The sequence below is a fragment of the Mchenga conophoros genome, linkage group LG2 (genome assembly GCF_057382185.1).
Source record: "Mchenga conophoros isolate Kocher_MC1m ecotype Shallow Benthic linkage group LG2, M_conophoros_male_GT1.1, whole genome shotgun sequence".
Taxonomy (NCBI): domain Eukaryota; kingdom Metazoa; phylum Chordata; class Actinopteri; order Cichliformes; family Cichlidae; genus Mchenga; species Mchenga conophoros.
In genome coordinates this window covers 5935126-5951434 of record NC_140527.1, presented here as the reverse complement: position 1 = coordinate 5951434, position 16309 = coordinate 5935126, and the positions used below count along the sequence as shown (strand labels likewise).

Sequence of the window (16309 nt, the reverse complement as noted above, 5' to 3'; positions counted from 1 at the left end):
CACTGTAACACATAATATTTCAAGCTTGTATTTTTTGAGAACACAGTCATAAGGGCTTGGTTGAGGGCTGTATTCAGGGCAAGCTAAGATCCACAGAGGGTTTTTAGCCTCATTTTCTGACCGGCCAGCTCCCAGGCCTATTTAATATTTCACAGCACTCTCTGAAATGGAGGAGAATGCACTTAATTAAGCGTGAACAATAAATTGGCTATAACCAATTCACCACAGTGCATGTATGGCCGGTTTAGGCTTTTGATCATTCAGCCAGGTCCCTGAATATGTTCGTCCCAGAAATGCTGTGTGCATTCAGATGCATGAAATTACAGTATGACATGATTCAACCATGACAAACAAGAACTTTGAAGTGTTAAAATCACCAGCTGGCTGTCAGTGCCCTCAAACTCTTCCATTGGTCTTAGAAAAGCAGTTTGCTTGAAAAGACGTAGGGAACAGAAATAACAGCTCAAGAATATACAATGGAAGCATTTGAACTGAAATTAAGTAAACACACATAAAGATTATCATTAACACTATAAAACCAGAAGGCTGAGCCAGAAAAGATGGATTATCCTAGCAATGGCAATAGTGGAATTACTCCAAGTTATTAGGGCCACAACCTTTTGGAGTATTCTTTAAATGAATGTCTTTAACCTGCTAAATACTACTGGATTTATAAATAGTTTTAGCGGGGTTTTTTTAAATTCTACTTTCACATTGGATGGTTCCTTTTCAAGTGCACAGGGATAAATAACAGTCTGTCTTGTGGCTATTAACTGTGATGCTCTTAACTTCAAATAAGTTTTGAAGCCAATGAAAAAAGGCTCTTCAAGTCAAAAGAAAGAAAATTATCATGAAGAAAACTGCTGAGACAAGGCTTTGCAGAAATGTTTCAGTTAAAATAATACTAATGGCTAGCTAATACCAACTTTTGGCTTACTGTTATATACTAGCATTTCTACACTGAGTCTGACAAACATTGATAAAGACCAAATGAGCTGCAACGTCTTCCAGTGTGCCAAATTTTTCATTTCACACTGATATTTTCCAGCTTCAGCACATGAATTTACAGCTAGGACTTCTTTGTCTGTTTAGGGTATAATGAACTGCTCTAAAATTGTGTCAGAAATAATACAACCTCAACATGAACCCTCATAAACCCTCATAAAGGAAAGGGGGCAGCCATCTGCCGTGACCAGTTGGGTGTGGTGAGATGGAGAAAGGACAAAAGATGTATGAGACGGTCAGAGTGCAAACTGGTGTGTAAACCCATAATGAGTGAAAAAATAAAGCAAATCAATTCTGTATTTAACAGAGAACCAATGAATAGAGTCTAACAGGAGAGAAATATGCTCTCTCTTTTTAGTCCCTTAGTACTCTCACTGAGCTGAAGGCTTTTTAGAAAGCTTTTAGAACAACCTGATAATAATGAATTACAATACTCAAGCTTTAAAGATATTGCACAAATGCAAGGCAGTATAACATATTTTTTTAATATGTGCATTGAAGGACATATTTTGTCAAAATGAATCAAAAATGATTCCTCACAGTGTTACTCAGGGCTATGGTAATGTCATCCAAAGTAAATATCTAGTTAGTCGCCATATTACTAATATATTTTTCTAATATTTTTTGGGCTAAGTACAATGACTTCAGTTTTATCTGAATTTAAAAGCAGGAAATTAGAAGCCATCCAGGTCTTTGTCTTTAACTAACTGGTGTATGTCATCAGCTTCATAAAGGTGAGTGTCATCAGCATACCAATGAACATGTATGGTATTTCTTCTAATAATAATCCCTAACAGAAATATGTATACTCTACGTATTATTAGTCCCAGCACAGAACCTGTGGAATTCCTTAATAAACCTTAGTTTCTTAGTTAATCTCCAGATCAAGACCAGGTGACCAGGAGTAGGCACAAACCCACCCTCAGGGGTCACTATACTGCTAGTCCCGAGCCCAGATAAATTGAAAGATTGAGTCAGAAAGGGCATCTGGCATGAAATCTGCCCCAGATCAAATATGTGGAGCCACTACTGTAGCAGCCCCATGGGAAATAAGAGAGAAGCAAAAAGTAGCATTGATTATTTAAACAGGTGTGACAAAAGATAATGTAATGGGTAAGAGAGTTCACTGAGAGTGCATATGTGAATGGACTATAATTGCTCCCTGTACAACTTTGCCCTGTTAGTATTAATTGGTTATGTTATTTGGAATAAATTGTTTGCTATGTCCAAACTGGCTTTCAGTACTCCAGCGCACTGCTTGTGAAGGCAGGAGAGAAAAAACCAGAAAGATTATGTGGTGTGAGTTCTCACGTACAAGTAACTAAAAAGTTGTCATAGAGGGTGTGATATTTTGCACTATCATTGACAAAGCTGAAAACTGTAGCTGCTTGAGATGGAGTTTTGTTTGTGACTCCCTAATATGCAGCCACTTTTAACCCACTCAAAACTCACTTAAAAGTATGTATGTCTGTGAGCTGTTCAGCCATTAATGAATCTCCCTTTAAATTACTTGCTTCATGTTTTTCAAAGGCAAAAGGGAAGCTAAAAAATTGGATATATATTTTCTTGGGACTGGGACAGAATGCTAATGTTATCTCATGAAGGTATAAAGGAAATACATAATGTCAATGTTGCTTTGACTTGTTCCATGTCTGTAATCAAAGGTAGACACAAGAGTTATGACACAATAAAAGATGCAATTACGTAAAAAAAAATACAATAACAAAAGATACATATTTACACAGGTCTCGTTTATGGTAACGTTCCCAATTACTTATCACATCATGGATCTATAATTATAAATAAACTAGAGAAACTTTTTTTTTTACTGAATGGATAAAAATGGGCAGAAATTGGAATCTTTGTTTTGACTTGTCCTAGTATGAGTCAACCATTTTTCCTTTTCTTTCCTCATTATTTCTTTACCAGTGATGAAGAGTTTCAGGGTGTGTATGTCATGTGGGGACAGACAGCTGGTTATAATCTACAGTGTTCGAACATTTTTTTTTAATTTTATTGCTTTGGGTAGACAGCACACCAACCTGACTACACACACACAAACACATAACACGGTAACAACAACTCCCCTAGTCTTGGCAGCAGATGCCAGCCTGACCAGATGAAGTGTTATTGATGGAGGAATGTATCATCCTCCCTCCCACTGTCTCCGACACACTACATTGATGAAGTATGCTGGTGCCCAGAAGTACAGCCACAGTGTGAGAGATACCAGTCCATATATTGAGTCCCACATATTGCAAGGAAATAAAAGAAGATACTTTATCCACCAATACAGTAGCCAGTTACCTCAAATATGATATGTGAACATTAGAATATATCTCATATGAAAAATGCAAAACACATTGTGTGCCAAGTAAATTTTAGCGCTTTTTGTAGCTGATGACATTATCTACTTTCACATTGAGGGAACACATTTTAAAGCTAATCTGTCTCTCAGGGTACATACTGTAGTCCACTAAGATCGATTTATATATAGCTGGATATTGTCTTTCATTTTCCCCTCGTTATTAAAGACTAATGTACTTTTCTGGTTTGAGATTAGAAGAGTCTGATTATTGCATTCACAGAACTAAACATACAGCTTATAAAAACCTTTTGTTACAATGTTTTAGATTTCAGGATTGAGAATTGGCTTTATTGTGTCTCCCATTATTCTCCCCTGCATGTGTTTCATAAAGTATAGCTAACAAAAGACAAGGTGGTGGCATTAATGTGCTGTAATTACAGATGGAGGCGGACTGTGGGGCACACTGCCATCTACTGGATTAAATGCGACCCCCCCCCCCCCCCCCCCCCCCCACGCCTTACCCCAGCCAGTCCTACCTTTTCTCATTCTCACTCCCACTCAAAAAGTCAGTTGATGGAGTTTATACACACGCAATCTGGTATCACCAGATGCATGCAACTATGTATGAGACACAAAACCTCTGAATAAATGTGTCCCCATTTTAGTATACAGTGTGACTTCCTTTGTCCAGCATAACACAGTCTACATCTATCCATTTATTTGCTATTTTGTGTAACCATTTGTTCACCCTTCAGGGTCACTGCTAACTTTATGCATCTTTCAGTACTTTTTTAGTTCAATCCTGGACCAGCAGTAAATGAACTGAAGTCACTGTGGATGTGAACCAAGGTCATAGTCTCTACTACCATCTGAAACTGCACGAGATGACGAAACATCATGCAGGAAGTCCATTAAATTAACTACAAGGATAAATAAATACTGTGCTTAACTAAAAGATTAACTCAGTGCAAATCTTGCAGCCCATTGTTTTCCTTCTAGTCAGCGATAAGTTCTGTTTACTTCATTTAAAATAATGAGAATCAGTTCATTTGCCCACACATTAGCCTAAGTTAAACAAGTAAACAGGTGCGGGTCACTCCATGTTTTTATTATAAGTAGATATATAGTTTGCATATAGTTTTCCAAAACACGATTGGTCCCATCTAATCGCTCAGATTAATATATATGTGGCACAACATAGACAAACTTCAAGAGTAAAGTATGTAAAGTGTGTGTGTTTATGTCTGTGTGGTGGGGGTGGGTACAAAGAATGCACACAGGATATACTTTGCACAAAAAATTGTACGTGTGAGATGCATTTAAACCAAGTCAGCTAAACAACAGTGGTTTATATAGACTGCTGTAAACAATTCAATCATCAACATGACTCTCACTGTGATCTGTCACGCGCAGTGAGGATCTCTAAGCAGGAAGCTTTTATATGGTAATGAAATCGATTGGACCGATGCGCGCACCAATCAGAAGCGTTTGATTTATGTTTAAGGGACTGTTGAGAGGAGCAGTCGCTTGGCAACCGCTTAATGAAATGTATGAACTGTGGCTGTTAAAATAGCGACCTCCGAACCTATCAAGGAAATAAAGCTTTAAAGGGCCATGGATTTTTTTAAAGCAGTAAATGCATGTTAATCACAAAACTCGGTTTACTGACGTCTCGTCGAAAAAGAAGAAGTATTAGAGATTAATGTGGCAGACAATTCGAATGTCGTGATTCAAATTTCATCGAGAGCTATTGTCCTGTTTTTCACAAGAACCTTTGACGTTTTCGCTGCCTCGTGGTATCATTAGTTCTCAATGGGAATGTTAAAGCTTCGCCTAGTCGCTAGGCAATGCCTGAAGCGCAGTCAAAGGCTATATGAACAAACAATGGTTGAGCACCGCTCTTTCTGGGCTCAGAAAAGACGTGACAGCGGTAACCAATGAAAAAACGTCAGTCTCAGCAAGTCCTACATCTCAGATTTCGTCTTGAAAGATGAAAGAGGAAAACAGCGAATGCATACCGATCCAGTTAACCTGTCTATCTTCAGCATAGTTGATCCTTTCAGTGAACATTAAATATAAAGTAATGAAGGTGGCTGCTTAAAATGTCATTTGTTACAAGAAACAGATCAGAGAATACTGAAATTAAGTCTAGTTCTACCACCCCCTTATCTTCAGTTACTTTCGAAAAAATAAGTTGGTTTGCATGAAAGCAGGATCATAATAAATATTAGGATCGATATTCTTGCAGTACAGTCTGTTTGATCTCTAAAGCTGAAGAAATGAAAATGGGATGGATGTGACCGACTGTTTCTGTGGAAACCAACTTTCCCCTGCCTACACGAGCCTCGTTCATCCTCAACTACACAGCTCACAGTCTGGATGTGTTTGCTGACAGAATATAGATTAGACAGCTCAGATCATTACATCCTAAGAGCTGATAACGTGTATCCAAACTCTTATGGTAAACAGCACAGCGGTGGAGATTATATCACAGATGACATTGAAGGCTTCTTTCAATAAAAGTACACTTAAAATATGTTTAACTTACAACAATTGGTAACAGCGAAACTGTTTGCCACTTCCAAATTGTCAATATGAGGCGTCAGTCTGAATTCCGAGGTGCCAAACTGAACCATTCCTATCCGAAACGCGCTGTATTCTTGATCCGCGCCCCTTGGAAAAAGTCCCCCTGAAATAAATACAAATAATCTTTTTTACACTGGTAAATATTTGATTAATACAACATATTTAGAACCAATTTCACAGGTTTTTGCGCACAAAAATGTTTGTAGCTAACTGGCTTTTTCGGTTGAACTAATGGGTGCTTACCAATCTGAACACTGGGCGAGCCTCCAAGCGCGCATCCCCATAAAACCAGGAGAAGTGAAACGAATAAATTCACTATCATTTCCATGTCGACAGTTTAGTGTCCACATCCACTAAGGTATTATGATATTCCTCTGTTTCTCCAGAGATATTAGATCCCAGACATATTGGACACCTTCAGTCTTGGGGAGAAAAAAAATAGGAAAGGACCGTTTTCTGCAGGTGGCTAGCAGTGAAAGGACACCGGCAGTGAAGGAATGGTCGCCTGCAACGTAGGTTTGCCGTTTCTTCTTCCGCTCCTCCTCGTCGCTCCCCTCCTGCCGCCAGCTGATACCTCCTCTAACGCACAGGCACACTGCGCGTCTCCGCTCGGCGAGCAGGAGATCTTCTCAGCATCACACCCACAAGTGAGGAATGTTAATGAGAAGGCGGACAGAGACGGAAAAAGCCGAGAATGAGCCACTTGGCGACAAGAGAGCACACAACACTTTGAAAAAGCGCTTCTTCTAAACAATGTAATCTTCTCTTTTTCCTAACATTGCAAAAATAAGAAGTTACATTTACAAATATGCTTTATTCACAACATTCGAGAGTTATAAGTGACACTTTATTTTCGTTTCCTGGTGTACGTTTCAACTTTCCTTTGTTAGTGTCCCAATTCATTTTAAAGTCTGTCCACTTTTCAGCATCGTTGCCACCAAGTTTATGTTAAATGAACTTTCAATAAACCAACAAACAGACTTCCAGTATAAAAGCAGATTTTAGTACAATTTCCATACACTCATATGCTTTTTTACATTAGATCATCACATCTACTTTCTCCACACACATATATGTTTAAAGTGTGCATTTTGGGCATTTTACTGCTATTTTCATAACCACTTTAACTCAAGTGCATATAAACATAAACATAAACATAACATTAAGATATTCAGTTTACAATAAGAAAAAGGAAACAAAGAAGTTGTAATTTTGTGATGTTATCTCGAAAAGGGCTACTGCTGGACTCAAAACAACTACAAATATCTAAACATTTAAACCTTCTCCAAAACTAAACATCTTTTCAGTCAATATCAGCAAAACCACTGATTGATTTTTCTGTTAATTAGGTAATCAGTTAATCTGTGTTCACTGTGGGAATTTTCATTAAGTGATCACAAAGAAAGATATCTCTTCAGACCACTGTAGTACTTAGCTCCAGCTAGTTCCAGCAATCACTGACGATATCCAAAAGGCATGAGAAATATGGATGTGACGATATATTTTAGATTTTAAGACTATACAAGTGTACTTTATGTAGTTACACAAAAGGATTTATATTAACATTAGTAAGGGTTACAAAAGTCTACATGTAGTTTATCCAATATAGACCTTTAATACATATTTACAGGACACTGTTTTGACTGTATTTGTCAGTCACTGTTTTGAATGACAAATATCACATATGTATATTAGACAGCTTAGATTAAGACATTCGAATATAGTTGGTCACTTAAAAAAAACAAGCCTCATCTACAGCACGTACAAGGCCAACATTTCTTACTGAGAAAACTCATCAAGTGCATCAGCTGGAGGCCATCACTCATGCCCTCCAGGAATAACCATCAAATGAATCTCCTCTTTAACTTTGATCTAGTGCTTATCTCCACCTTCTGCATACAAATCTGATGCAAATATATTCCTGGTCTTGGGTGCCATTATGAATGGGGTTAAATGGAGGAGAGCTTGCCTTGCAGCCAGCAGGAAATAAGTAGCAATCCTGTCACCTGCTTTTATGATATGCATATCTCAACCTGCACAGACAGATGTATATTAATCATTGGCAATGCAAGATAGCAGTCTAGGAGCAAACTAATGAGGCTGAGAGTGAATTAGAGCTGAGGGCAGGGGCAGTTATAAGCAACAAATTGGCAGATTTCAGCACCATGGACAGCACATAACATGTATACTGTCTCCTGTTGTGAGAAGTCTTTAGGTGAATGAGAACACGTAGGGGTGGTAAAGATCCAAGATACTATAAGAAAAAACATCTTTTGTTTTGTTTTGCTTTTTGTCCATGATTCTAATTGATTATCACAACAATATTTTTGGAAATTGCAGGTAACTTCTTAAATCTGGTGGCAAGGATAAGTACAAATGGGCAAAAAACATACAGTGACTGGCCACTTTATTAAGTACAATAGTATATACAGCAGTAGTGCTATTGCTGGTTTCTGCCCCCCAGAATTCTTTGTGGCAAAGATACTGAAAACATTCCTCACAGATTTTGGTTTATATTGACATGACAGCATCATGCAGTTGCTGCAGATTTGTCAGTTTCACATCCATGATGTGAATCTCCTGTTCTACCACATCCCAAAGGTATTCTTTTGTGTCAGGATCTGGTGACTGCCAATTTGCGTGCAGTCATTTTTAACAAGAAACTAGTTTGAGATGATCTGAGCTTTATGACATGCCACATTATCCTGCTTGAAGCAGCCATGAGAAGATGGGTGCACTCTGATCATAAAGGGATTGACATTTAAGCTCTGGTATTTAAACAATGCTCAGCTGGTACTAAGGACACCTAAGTGTGCTGAGTTTTTTAAAAAATATATATTTTCCTGCATTTAATTTTGTTAAGTCTGCAATTTGTTTTAAGGTTCGAACATTGTTGTGCATTCTGATATGTTCTTATACATACCGTGGTTGTATGGAGTGGATATTTGTGTTACTGTTGCCTTTCTATCAGCTTGGCACAATCTGGCCATTTTCCTTTGGCCTCTGGCATTAGCAAATCATTTTTACCCGGAATATTTTCTCTTTTTCACACCATTCTCTGTAAACCCTAGAGATGATTGTGAGGCAAAATGCAGGGTTGCTGCCATCTGAACGACTTATTAGATATTTGCTTTAATGAGTAGCTGAATAGGTGTACCTAATAAAGTAGCCAGCGAGTGTAATTACCCACATGAGCAGACAAGTACAATTCAGTTCGAAAGATTTGCAGTTTATCAAGGCTTTAGATGAAATTATGACTGAAATTTAACACAAAATATCTGTAATAAGATATTATTACACATAAAAAAGCTCTGTGTGCACGTCTGTGATACTTATAGTAGGCTACAGTTTAATTTTAGGAAGGTAATTCTTAATTTCCCATGGTATGTTTTTAATTTCCAATTTTCACTCACTTTTGAAATGGCTGACAAAGAGTAAAGTATCTTAGTGTTTTAGCACTGCTGCCTTACGCACAAAAGTAATTTCTCCTGTCATTGTGCCCTTTATAAAGGCACTGGCTTGGGACAACCAGGCCTCTGTTGGTAGCTCTTTGTGTTTAAGTAAAACGCAAAGATGGAGTTTTCATACAGACATCAGAAAGAAATACACCCTTATCCTTCTTCATCCTCAACTTCGTATCTGTAAACATCTGTCTATCTCCAACTATTCAAGCTGGAGCTACTGAATGTTCAGAGGAAGGGTACATGCTAGAAAGGTTACCAGTCTATCACAAGCTAACAAAGAGAGACAGAGAATCATTCACACTCACCCTCACACCTAAAGCCAATTTAGAATCACAAATTAACTTAACCTGACCTAACGCTAGCTGGAGTAACTACACAGGCACAAGGAGCACAAGGAAGACAGGTAGACTCCAGTCAACCAGGAGCATCAAAGCAAAATCCTGTTTGCTGCCTGGTCATAATCCTGCAAAACTGTGGTGCCAGAATTTTGCTGTCTTAGTTCCCAAATTACAATAGAATTAAATTGTATGACACCACTATTTCCTTTCAACCTGTTGGGTTTTTTATTTATTCCTGCACTTCCTTCGTTTTATGTAAATAAACCAAACACCAAAAACTTTGCTTTCTTATGGTATCTTCATCGGTCAATTTAATTCTATACTCAACTGCTTGTGTTCCACAGGCACACATATGTTCTCCTGTTTGACCTTGTCTAAAGGTTCTGCCACGCATGGATTCCTTTTGCTGCTGCTGTTAGTAAGAATTTCAATTCCAGTGTGATTAGTTTAGAGCACATTTGCCAGTGTGCCGAATTGGCAGCCTGTGAGATAATTTAACTGTGACAATGCTGAAGTGTAATCTAATTAGTTTTTAGGGTGTGAGTAACATTTTAAACCCAATCAACAGCTCAGAACTCTTAATCAAATCACCCCACAAGCTGTGTAAGAATGTTTACATGGGGGATCTTTACATAAAAAAGCAAAAGAGTAGAATGAGAATTTTACATATGCTAATAAAACTGTTTCTGCCTTGTGAAACCATCATTGCGAACAGCTGGTAAAACTAACTCAATGTACTTTTGAGAACTATTTAGCTCTTAAGGTGTATGTGTTCCAGATATGCTCTAAAACCATATTCTAGAAAGCATTTATATTTCTGACATTTAGTTGGCTCCCCTATCTAGAGAGGTACACAGCACAACCGAGCAGCAATTTAGTGTCCCACTTATGACTATTTCAAGAAGACACTTAAGCTGTGATGGCCACACACTGACTAATGAAGTAGCACATTTCCTTTCTGCAACAGTATGCTGATTGTTATTGTTCTGTAAGCAGGATCAGTATGAAACATTTACTGGCTATTATTGTATGTGTTTGCATGTATTTACTCATAGTTCACTGATGATTTAAAGGCAAGTTAGTGTGCAAAATGTCTTCTATGTTCTGCATTGTTTTATTCTATATTTTTGAAACTATGTTTGTAATAACTTTAAAAGCAGGTGTATGCAGAATTTCAAGACAATTAGCATTGGCATGTTTTGGTTTAATAAAATAATAATTAGAAATTAGTTAACTGTGCATCCACTTGGGTAAATACGACCAAAACACAAAGCAATTAATATCAAATATTCTTGTTCAGTTCTTACTTGAAAAATCAGCAGGGTCACATCTACTCTGGCCTTTTCCTATTTCTAAGGAACTTCCCAGCACAGAAAGCAGAAAGAGATGTCAGACATGTCATCTGCTGCTGTCAAATGTGTGACTACAAGTTTCAGCTAAACCATATTTCTATTGACTAATCCTGTATTTCAAGGGGCGTTTGATGTTTTAGAATATAAGCCCTTTCTTCCCATCTTTTGGGCTCTAAATAATTGACAGGGACAATAATGTTTGGTTGGTCCAAACATTTTTGATCTTGTTAATAATTTAGACCAAACATGGGGAAATATTAAAAAATAATACCAATGTCTTTCCTTAAAATCATGAGGTAACAGTCTCCACCGCCAAGCAAGTGTGCTGCCTCCAGGCTACATTGTGTAGAGTGAAAAATTCAACACTCCTCTGGTTCAAGAAAGGCGAACTCCAAGATCCACATCTAAGCACAGCACATAGGAGGAGGATATGAACTCAGTGTTATAAGTTCGCAAGTAATGAATGTGTGCATTGGCATATGTGCTGTTTTTTTGTGCGACACACGTTTTATATTATATAACTTAGTTAACATGTTGTTTATGTGTGTAAAATATTTAATACCTCAGGGAAAAAAACGCTAATAAATGCACCATGGTGTCAAACAGCTGAGCATGAGAACACCCACCCACAAACAGATGTTTAGACTAGCATTTGCAGCATTTCCAAAAATGTTCAAAGACTGTGAAAAATGCAACTGAATATAAAAATGAAAGTAAATATAATGACCTGGTAATAATTTATAGGCTATTTAATAAATAAAATATAAATAAAACATATTAGATATTATTTAAAAGATATATGCTCTTTTAAAAATGAGACATCAGCATCTCATTTTAAAACAAAAGGGAGGGGCTTGTTAACTACTGTGTTGAGCCACCTCTTCTTTTTAAATATGTGGGAAGGAAACAAGACGACCATTTGCTGTAATTTTGAATGCAAACTACATTTAAACTGGATTGGATGACTTGATTTGGTAATCTTGGAATTCAGCTACTGAAAAGCTCTTTTGTAGTATTGTTATTATTAATAAATGGAATTGCAACTAAAAGTGGGAACTTATGGATACAAATGCAACTGGAATTATTATAATAACTAGTTTTTATTTTAGTGATTAGTTTTCTTGTGCTAGTTGATCAGAAAATAGAAAACAACATTGTTCTGTGACTTACAGCTGCTGCTGATGTGACACTGACTTCAGGGCTGTTTGTGCATACAGTAAAGAGGTGATGTGAATACAAAACAAGGCCTTTGGTCACACAGAAGTTGCTAAGCCAAGCATATCCTGCTATTAGAATTATTTTGGGGAGTTAAACCTGCAGGGATCGGTCCCAAGGTCAGGGAGAGTGCTGAGACTGGACACTCTGACTGCCTATGCTTGCATCGATAGCATTCAATCAATCTTTACACGTATGCATTTACAACATGGCCTCTAAAATACTTTTCCTTGAATCACATGAAAGTTTCTAAAACCCACTTAGTCCTTATGTAAGTAATATTATGTAATATATAAAAACTGTGTTTTGTAAGAGAAAATACAGTGTAGTTCTAAAGTCTTGAGTTACTCCCATCTCTTTGTATTTTGTAGGAAAATGAGGTTCAGTGATTTATTAGAATGTGTACATTCACACATGAAAGTACAGTACAGAAGACAAAAACAGAGCGATTGAAAGTCAGTATTTGGTATGACCAACTTTTAAGGTCTTTAATCCTTTATTTCTCCACTTTCCGTATATTTTATAATGACACAATGCCAAGATATGCCACATTTTCAGCTAATAGCTTTGGGAATCACCTTGTTGGTGCAAATGCATGTCAATGTTAGTTTTGTCATTTGTTTCATAGATTTGGTTGAAGAAATGGGAAGAAATTATATGCGTATGCACCAGTAACTAAAAATGCAATTTAAAACTAGTGCTTTACTGAGTTGTCTGATATGTCACTGGTTCTCTCCTTTAGTTAGGTGCCTTTTTATGCTTGGATGATTCATAGGTCCAGGTTACGTGGGTTAACAAACAAACATTCTTCTTAAAATGGCCAAATAAAAATGTGTGGAAGCAGCAGCAGATGTCCAAATTTCAAAACTTTGAAAGACCTCCAAAAAGCCTGAAAAAATATTGCTCAAGACTACTTTAATATCGGACTCCAGCAAAGCAATGAGTGGTGACTCAAGACATTTGTACAATACTGTAATTAAAATGTTTCCTTTAGTTATGAATCATATTTCATGTGTGAGAAATTGTGTGGCAGAAATTATATACTTAAACTAAGGAAAAATGTGAAGTGTTGAGCTTTAAAGCATTTAGGAAGATGCTTCAATAATACCTAAATAAAAAAATAATAATCATATGAATATATGACACTGTTAGACACTGACACTGTTAAGGAATTTATTAGTATTTGGTGTCATCTTGTCTTCAGGGTTCCCTTTATTTTTGTTTTAATGAGTCTGTTTTCAGGCCAAACAGTTAAAAATGCTGCTTTTACTGGTAGACTTAAAGTGATCTTTGATGTGGATTGTTCCCGTAACGAAACAACTAACTCCACACTGCATTCAAAGAGAAGCAAGTTTATAATGGTTTCTAGCTGTCTCTCCTAACTAAATCATGTCTGATGCATGTCTCTGTAGGTTGTCATGGTAGTGTTAAGAGCTTGAAAAGATATGGCAACTGCCTTCCATTTTCAAACTCTTAAGACCATGTCTGATGTATGTTTGTTTGTTTGTCTTTCAGCTACATAGCATATTACTTCATGCACATTTTGCATATGCATTTAAGGCTGTTGCATTATGGTTTTAAATGAGGTGAAAAGCTGAAGGTTAAGATTAAGATGTCATTCATTACATTAAATTAATCATTTAATGATACCATTATGTTACTCATGGGATTCTGTGTTCCTTTCTACCTAACTGGTTTACATAGTTCTGCCTAAACACCTGTTTTATTATAATATAGTCATTCATACACAATTAAAATGTAAGTGATATGTAAATTTAATTACAATTGCAAGTCCAAATGCTTAAAAATAATAAGAATGCTTCATGATTCCTGAGCTGGATAAAACTGATGACTCCACATTTTTATTTTAAAGGAATTAATTGTCTAGCTTCTTTTATAATCTCTAGTTCACTATTTTATTCATCAGCTTTTACTATCCTTCAATTTCTGCTTTTACTGTTTCTTACCCTCTATTTCTTCCAGGTGCAGCCTTTTTTGACTTGATGACAGTATTTCATCCCTGTCTTTCCTCACTCTTTTTTGCTCTTGTGCAGAACTAACTTTAATGATGGGACCCATGGTCGTGGCTGTTTTACAGATTTTTTTAGTCTGGCTGGAACTAAGCTTTTAGCCACTTTGAGCTCTGACAGGAAATGGCATCCTCCACACTTCCTAACCGTCCGTATTCAAGGTACTGCCAAAACCCAGACAGCTATGGTACCTGTGAAGGGTGAGGTAGTGGAAAATTGTAGCTGACCCAAAATCTGTTTTGGTCTTTGGGGAAAAAAATACTCCATTATGTCTTCGGTTTCAGATAAAACATTCCCAATGACAGTGTGCAAACATGAGAAAAAAGTAAAAGTAAACAGAATGTACTTTATTTGCTGATAGATGTGATAGTTACTGAAATATTACAACATGGCACTCTTTGCACGATATGGTCTTTTGAATTAATTTTTTTTTTTGTGGTAATAATGTTACGCAATGGTATAAATTTCCTGACAAGAAAATCATTGTCTAGACTTTATTTCTTTATTTCAGTGCCTAGGGAAAGGTTCTAAAAGCACAACACTCATGTGTGAAAACCTTGTTTAAAGTAAATGAGCTTCCAATAAGCCTTGTGGCCTCTTCTCCCAAACTCTTCCTCCACTAATCATTGCCTGACTGTCATGGTGCTTGTATTGGTGCCTTGGGTGGGTGCCTGGCGAGAGGTCATGTTGGATTAGAAAGCACCCTGCGTGATATAGGTTACTGCACTGTGTTACTAGCAGGGTGCTGGGTTGTGGGGGTGGAGCACAAGTACACACACAGACACACAGATAAACACACACACACTCGCAAAACCACAGACAGATGAGTCACACCTGTAACAAGAGCTGCATCTACTGTTGCGGTGCTATAAATGACATCATTAATCTTTTTGTTTTTATTGCTTCCACTGCTGGTAGCCTATTAGCAGATGTATCATTATGTTTATTTTTGGAGCAGATAAAAGCCTCAGCTAGCAGCTGCAATGTGTACTGCTTATAAAGACAATTCAGTGCTAAAACGCTTCAAAGGTTTAAAATGTCTGATAATCTTGGATTATTTACAAAACTGAAGAAAAATAAACTTTCCAAGCAAATGTCATGTAGCATTTCATATGTATTTAAATATAGAGTGGAAATCCAACTCTTTGTTTTAAAGTGATACCAGTACTCTAGTGCAAAACCTGGCATTGCATCTGTTTTTCTCCCAGGAGAGCATTTTATCGACTCATCACTTAAAAGAAATCTAGATGCCGCCATTGGGGGGCACTGCAATGCAAAATCTTTTTCATTTGTGATTCAGCGAGACCTGGAAAGAGTCTACAGAGCTATTAAAACTAACCTCAAATATGTAATCAGTAAAATATATACTTTTCTTATGAGTCATACTTTATATGCTTTTAAATGTTATTTTAGAAGCTTCAAATACTGTTTTTCCCCGTCTCAGTCTGACTACCATTCTGTGTCATAGGTTGATTTTTGTAGTCTGTCTGTAACCATGGCAGCTGCAGAAGAAGAAAAAAAAATGTTTTTGTCATGTAGTGAAATCAAAAAAGAAAAAAAGAAAAACAGGAGATCAGGGCAAATAACACTTTAACTGTTCCGTTACATGAGCAAACCTGCCCTAAATGACTTCAAACTTCATTAATATGACCCTATTGTCATGACATGAGGTCAGCATTTATCTTGCTTCATTAAGCCAGAGACAGATTTCATACGAGAAGTCTCACAGTGATGGTCTGGGGTCATTTTCAAAGCAGGTTTTCATGAATAATTGATGGCTGGTTTAGCAGATTAGGAGAGGTCAAGCCTAGGTGAAGAAACAGATGTCGCATGATGTTCCGAATGCATATGGACAGTGCAGAAGGGAAAATGTTGTAAATATAGACCGTTTTTGTCTTATTGTTAGCAATATATGTTAACCAGCTGTAGGCTGAGTAAGAATCAACAAACAAGTAAAAAAAGAAAGGTAAAGAAGATGAATATTTGGAGCATAGCAATGAATGAAAAACAG

General features: G+C 37.0%; 1 protein-coding gene across 6 annotated transcripts in view; it reads right to left on the bottom strand.

Annotated features, from left to right (window-relative positions):
- Positions 1-6515, bottom strand: part of gria2b (glutamate receptor, ionotropic, AMPA 2b) — a 52015-nt gene extending 45500 nt beyond the window's left edge. For 5 of the 6 annotated variants that reach the window (XR_014893618.1, XM_085284340.1, XM_085284350.1 and 2 more), the window contains exons 1-2: positions 6143-6514; positions 5862-6002 (exon numbers count right to left, since the gene is read on the bottom strand). Coding sequence is in view for 5 of the 6 variants with exons in the window: in XM_085284340.1 (XP_085140466.1) it covers positions 5862-6002; positions 6143-6227 (226 nt within the window). In the remaining variant the exon portion in view is untranslated. Of the gene's footprint in view, positions 1-5861; positions 6003-6142 lie in introns of all 6 variants that reach the window. The other variant, XM_085284368.1, reaches the window with a different exon arrangement.
- Positions 6516-16309: the final 9794 nt, after the last annotated feature.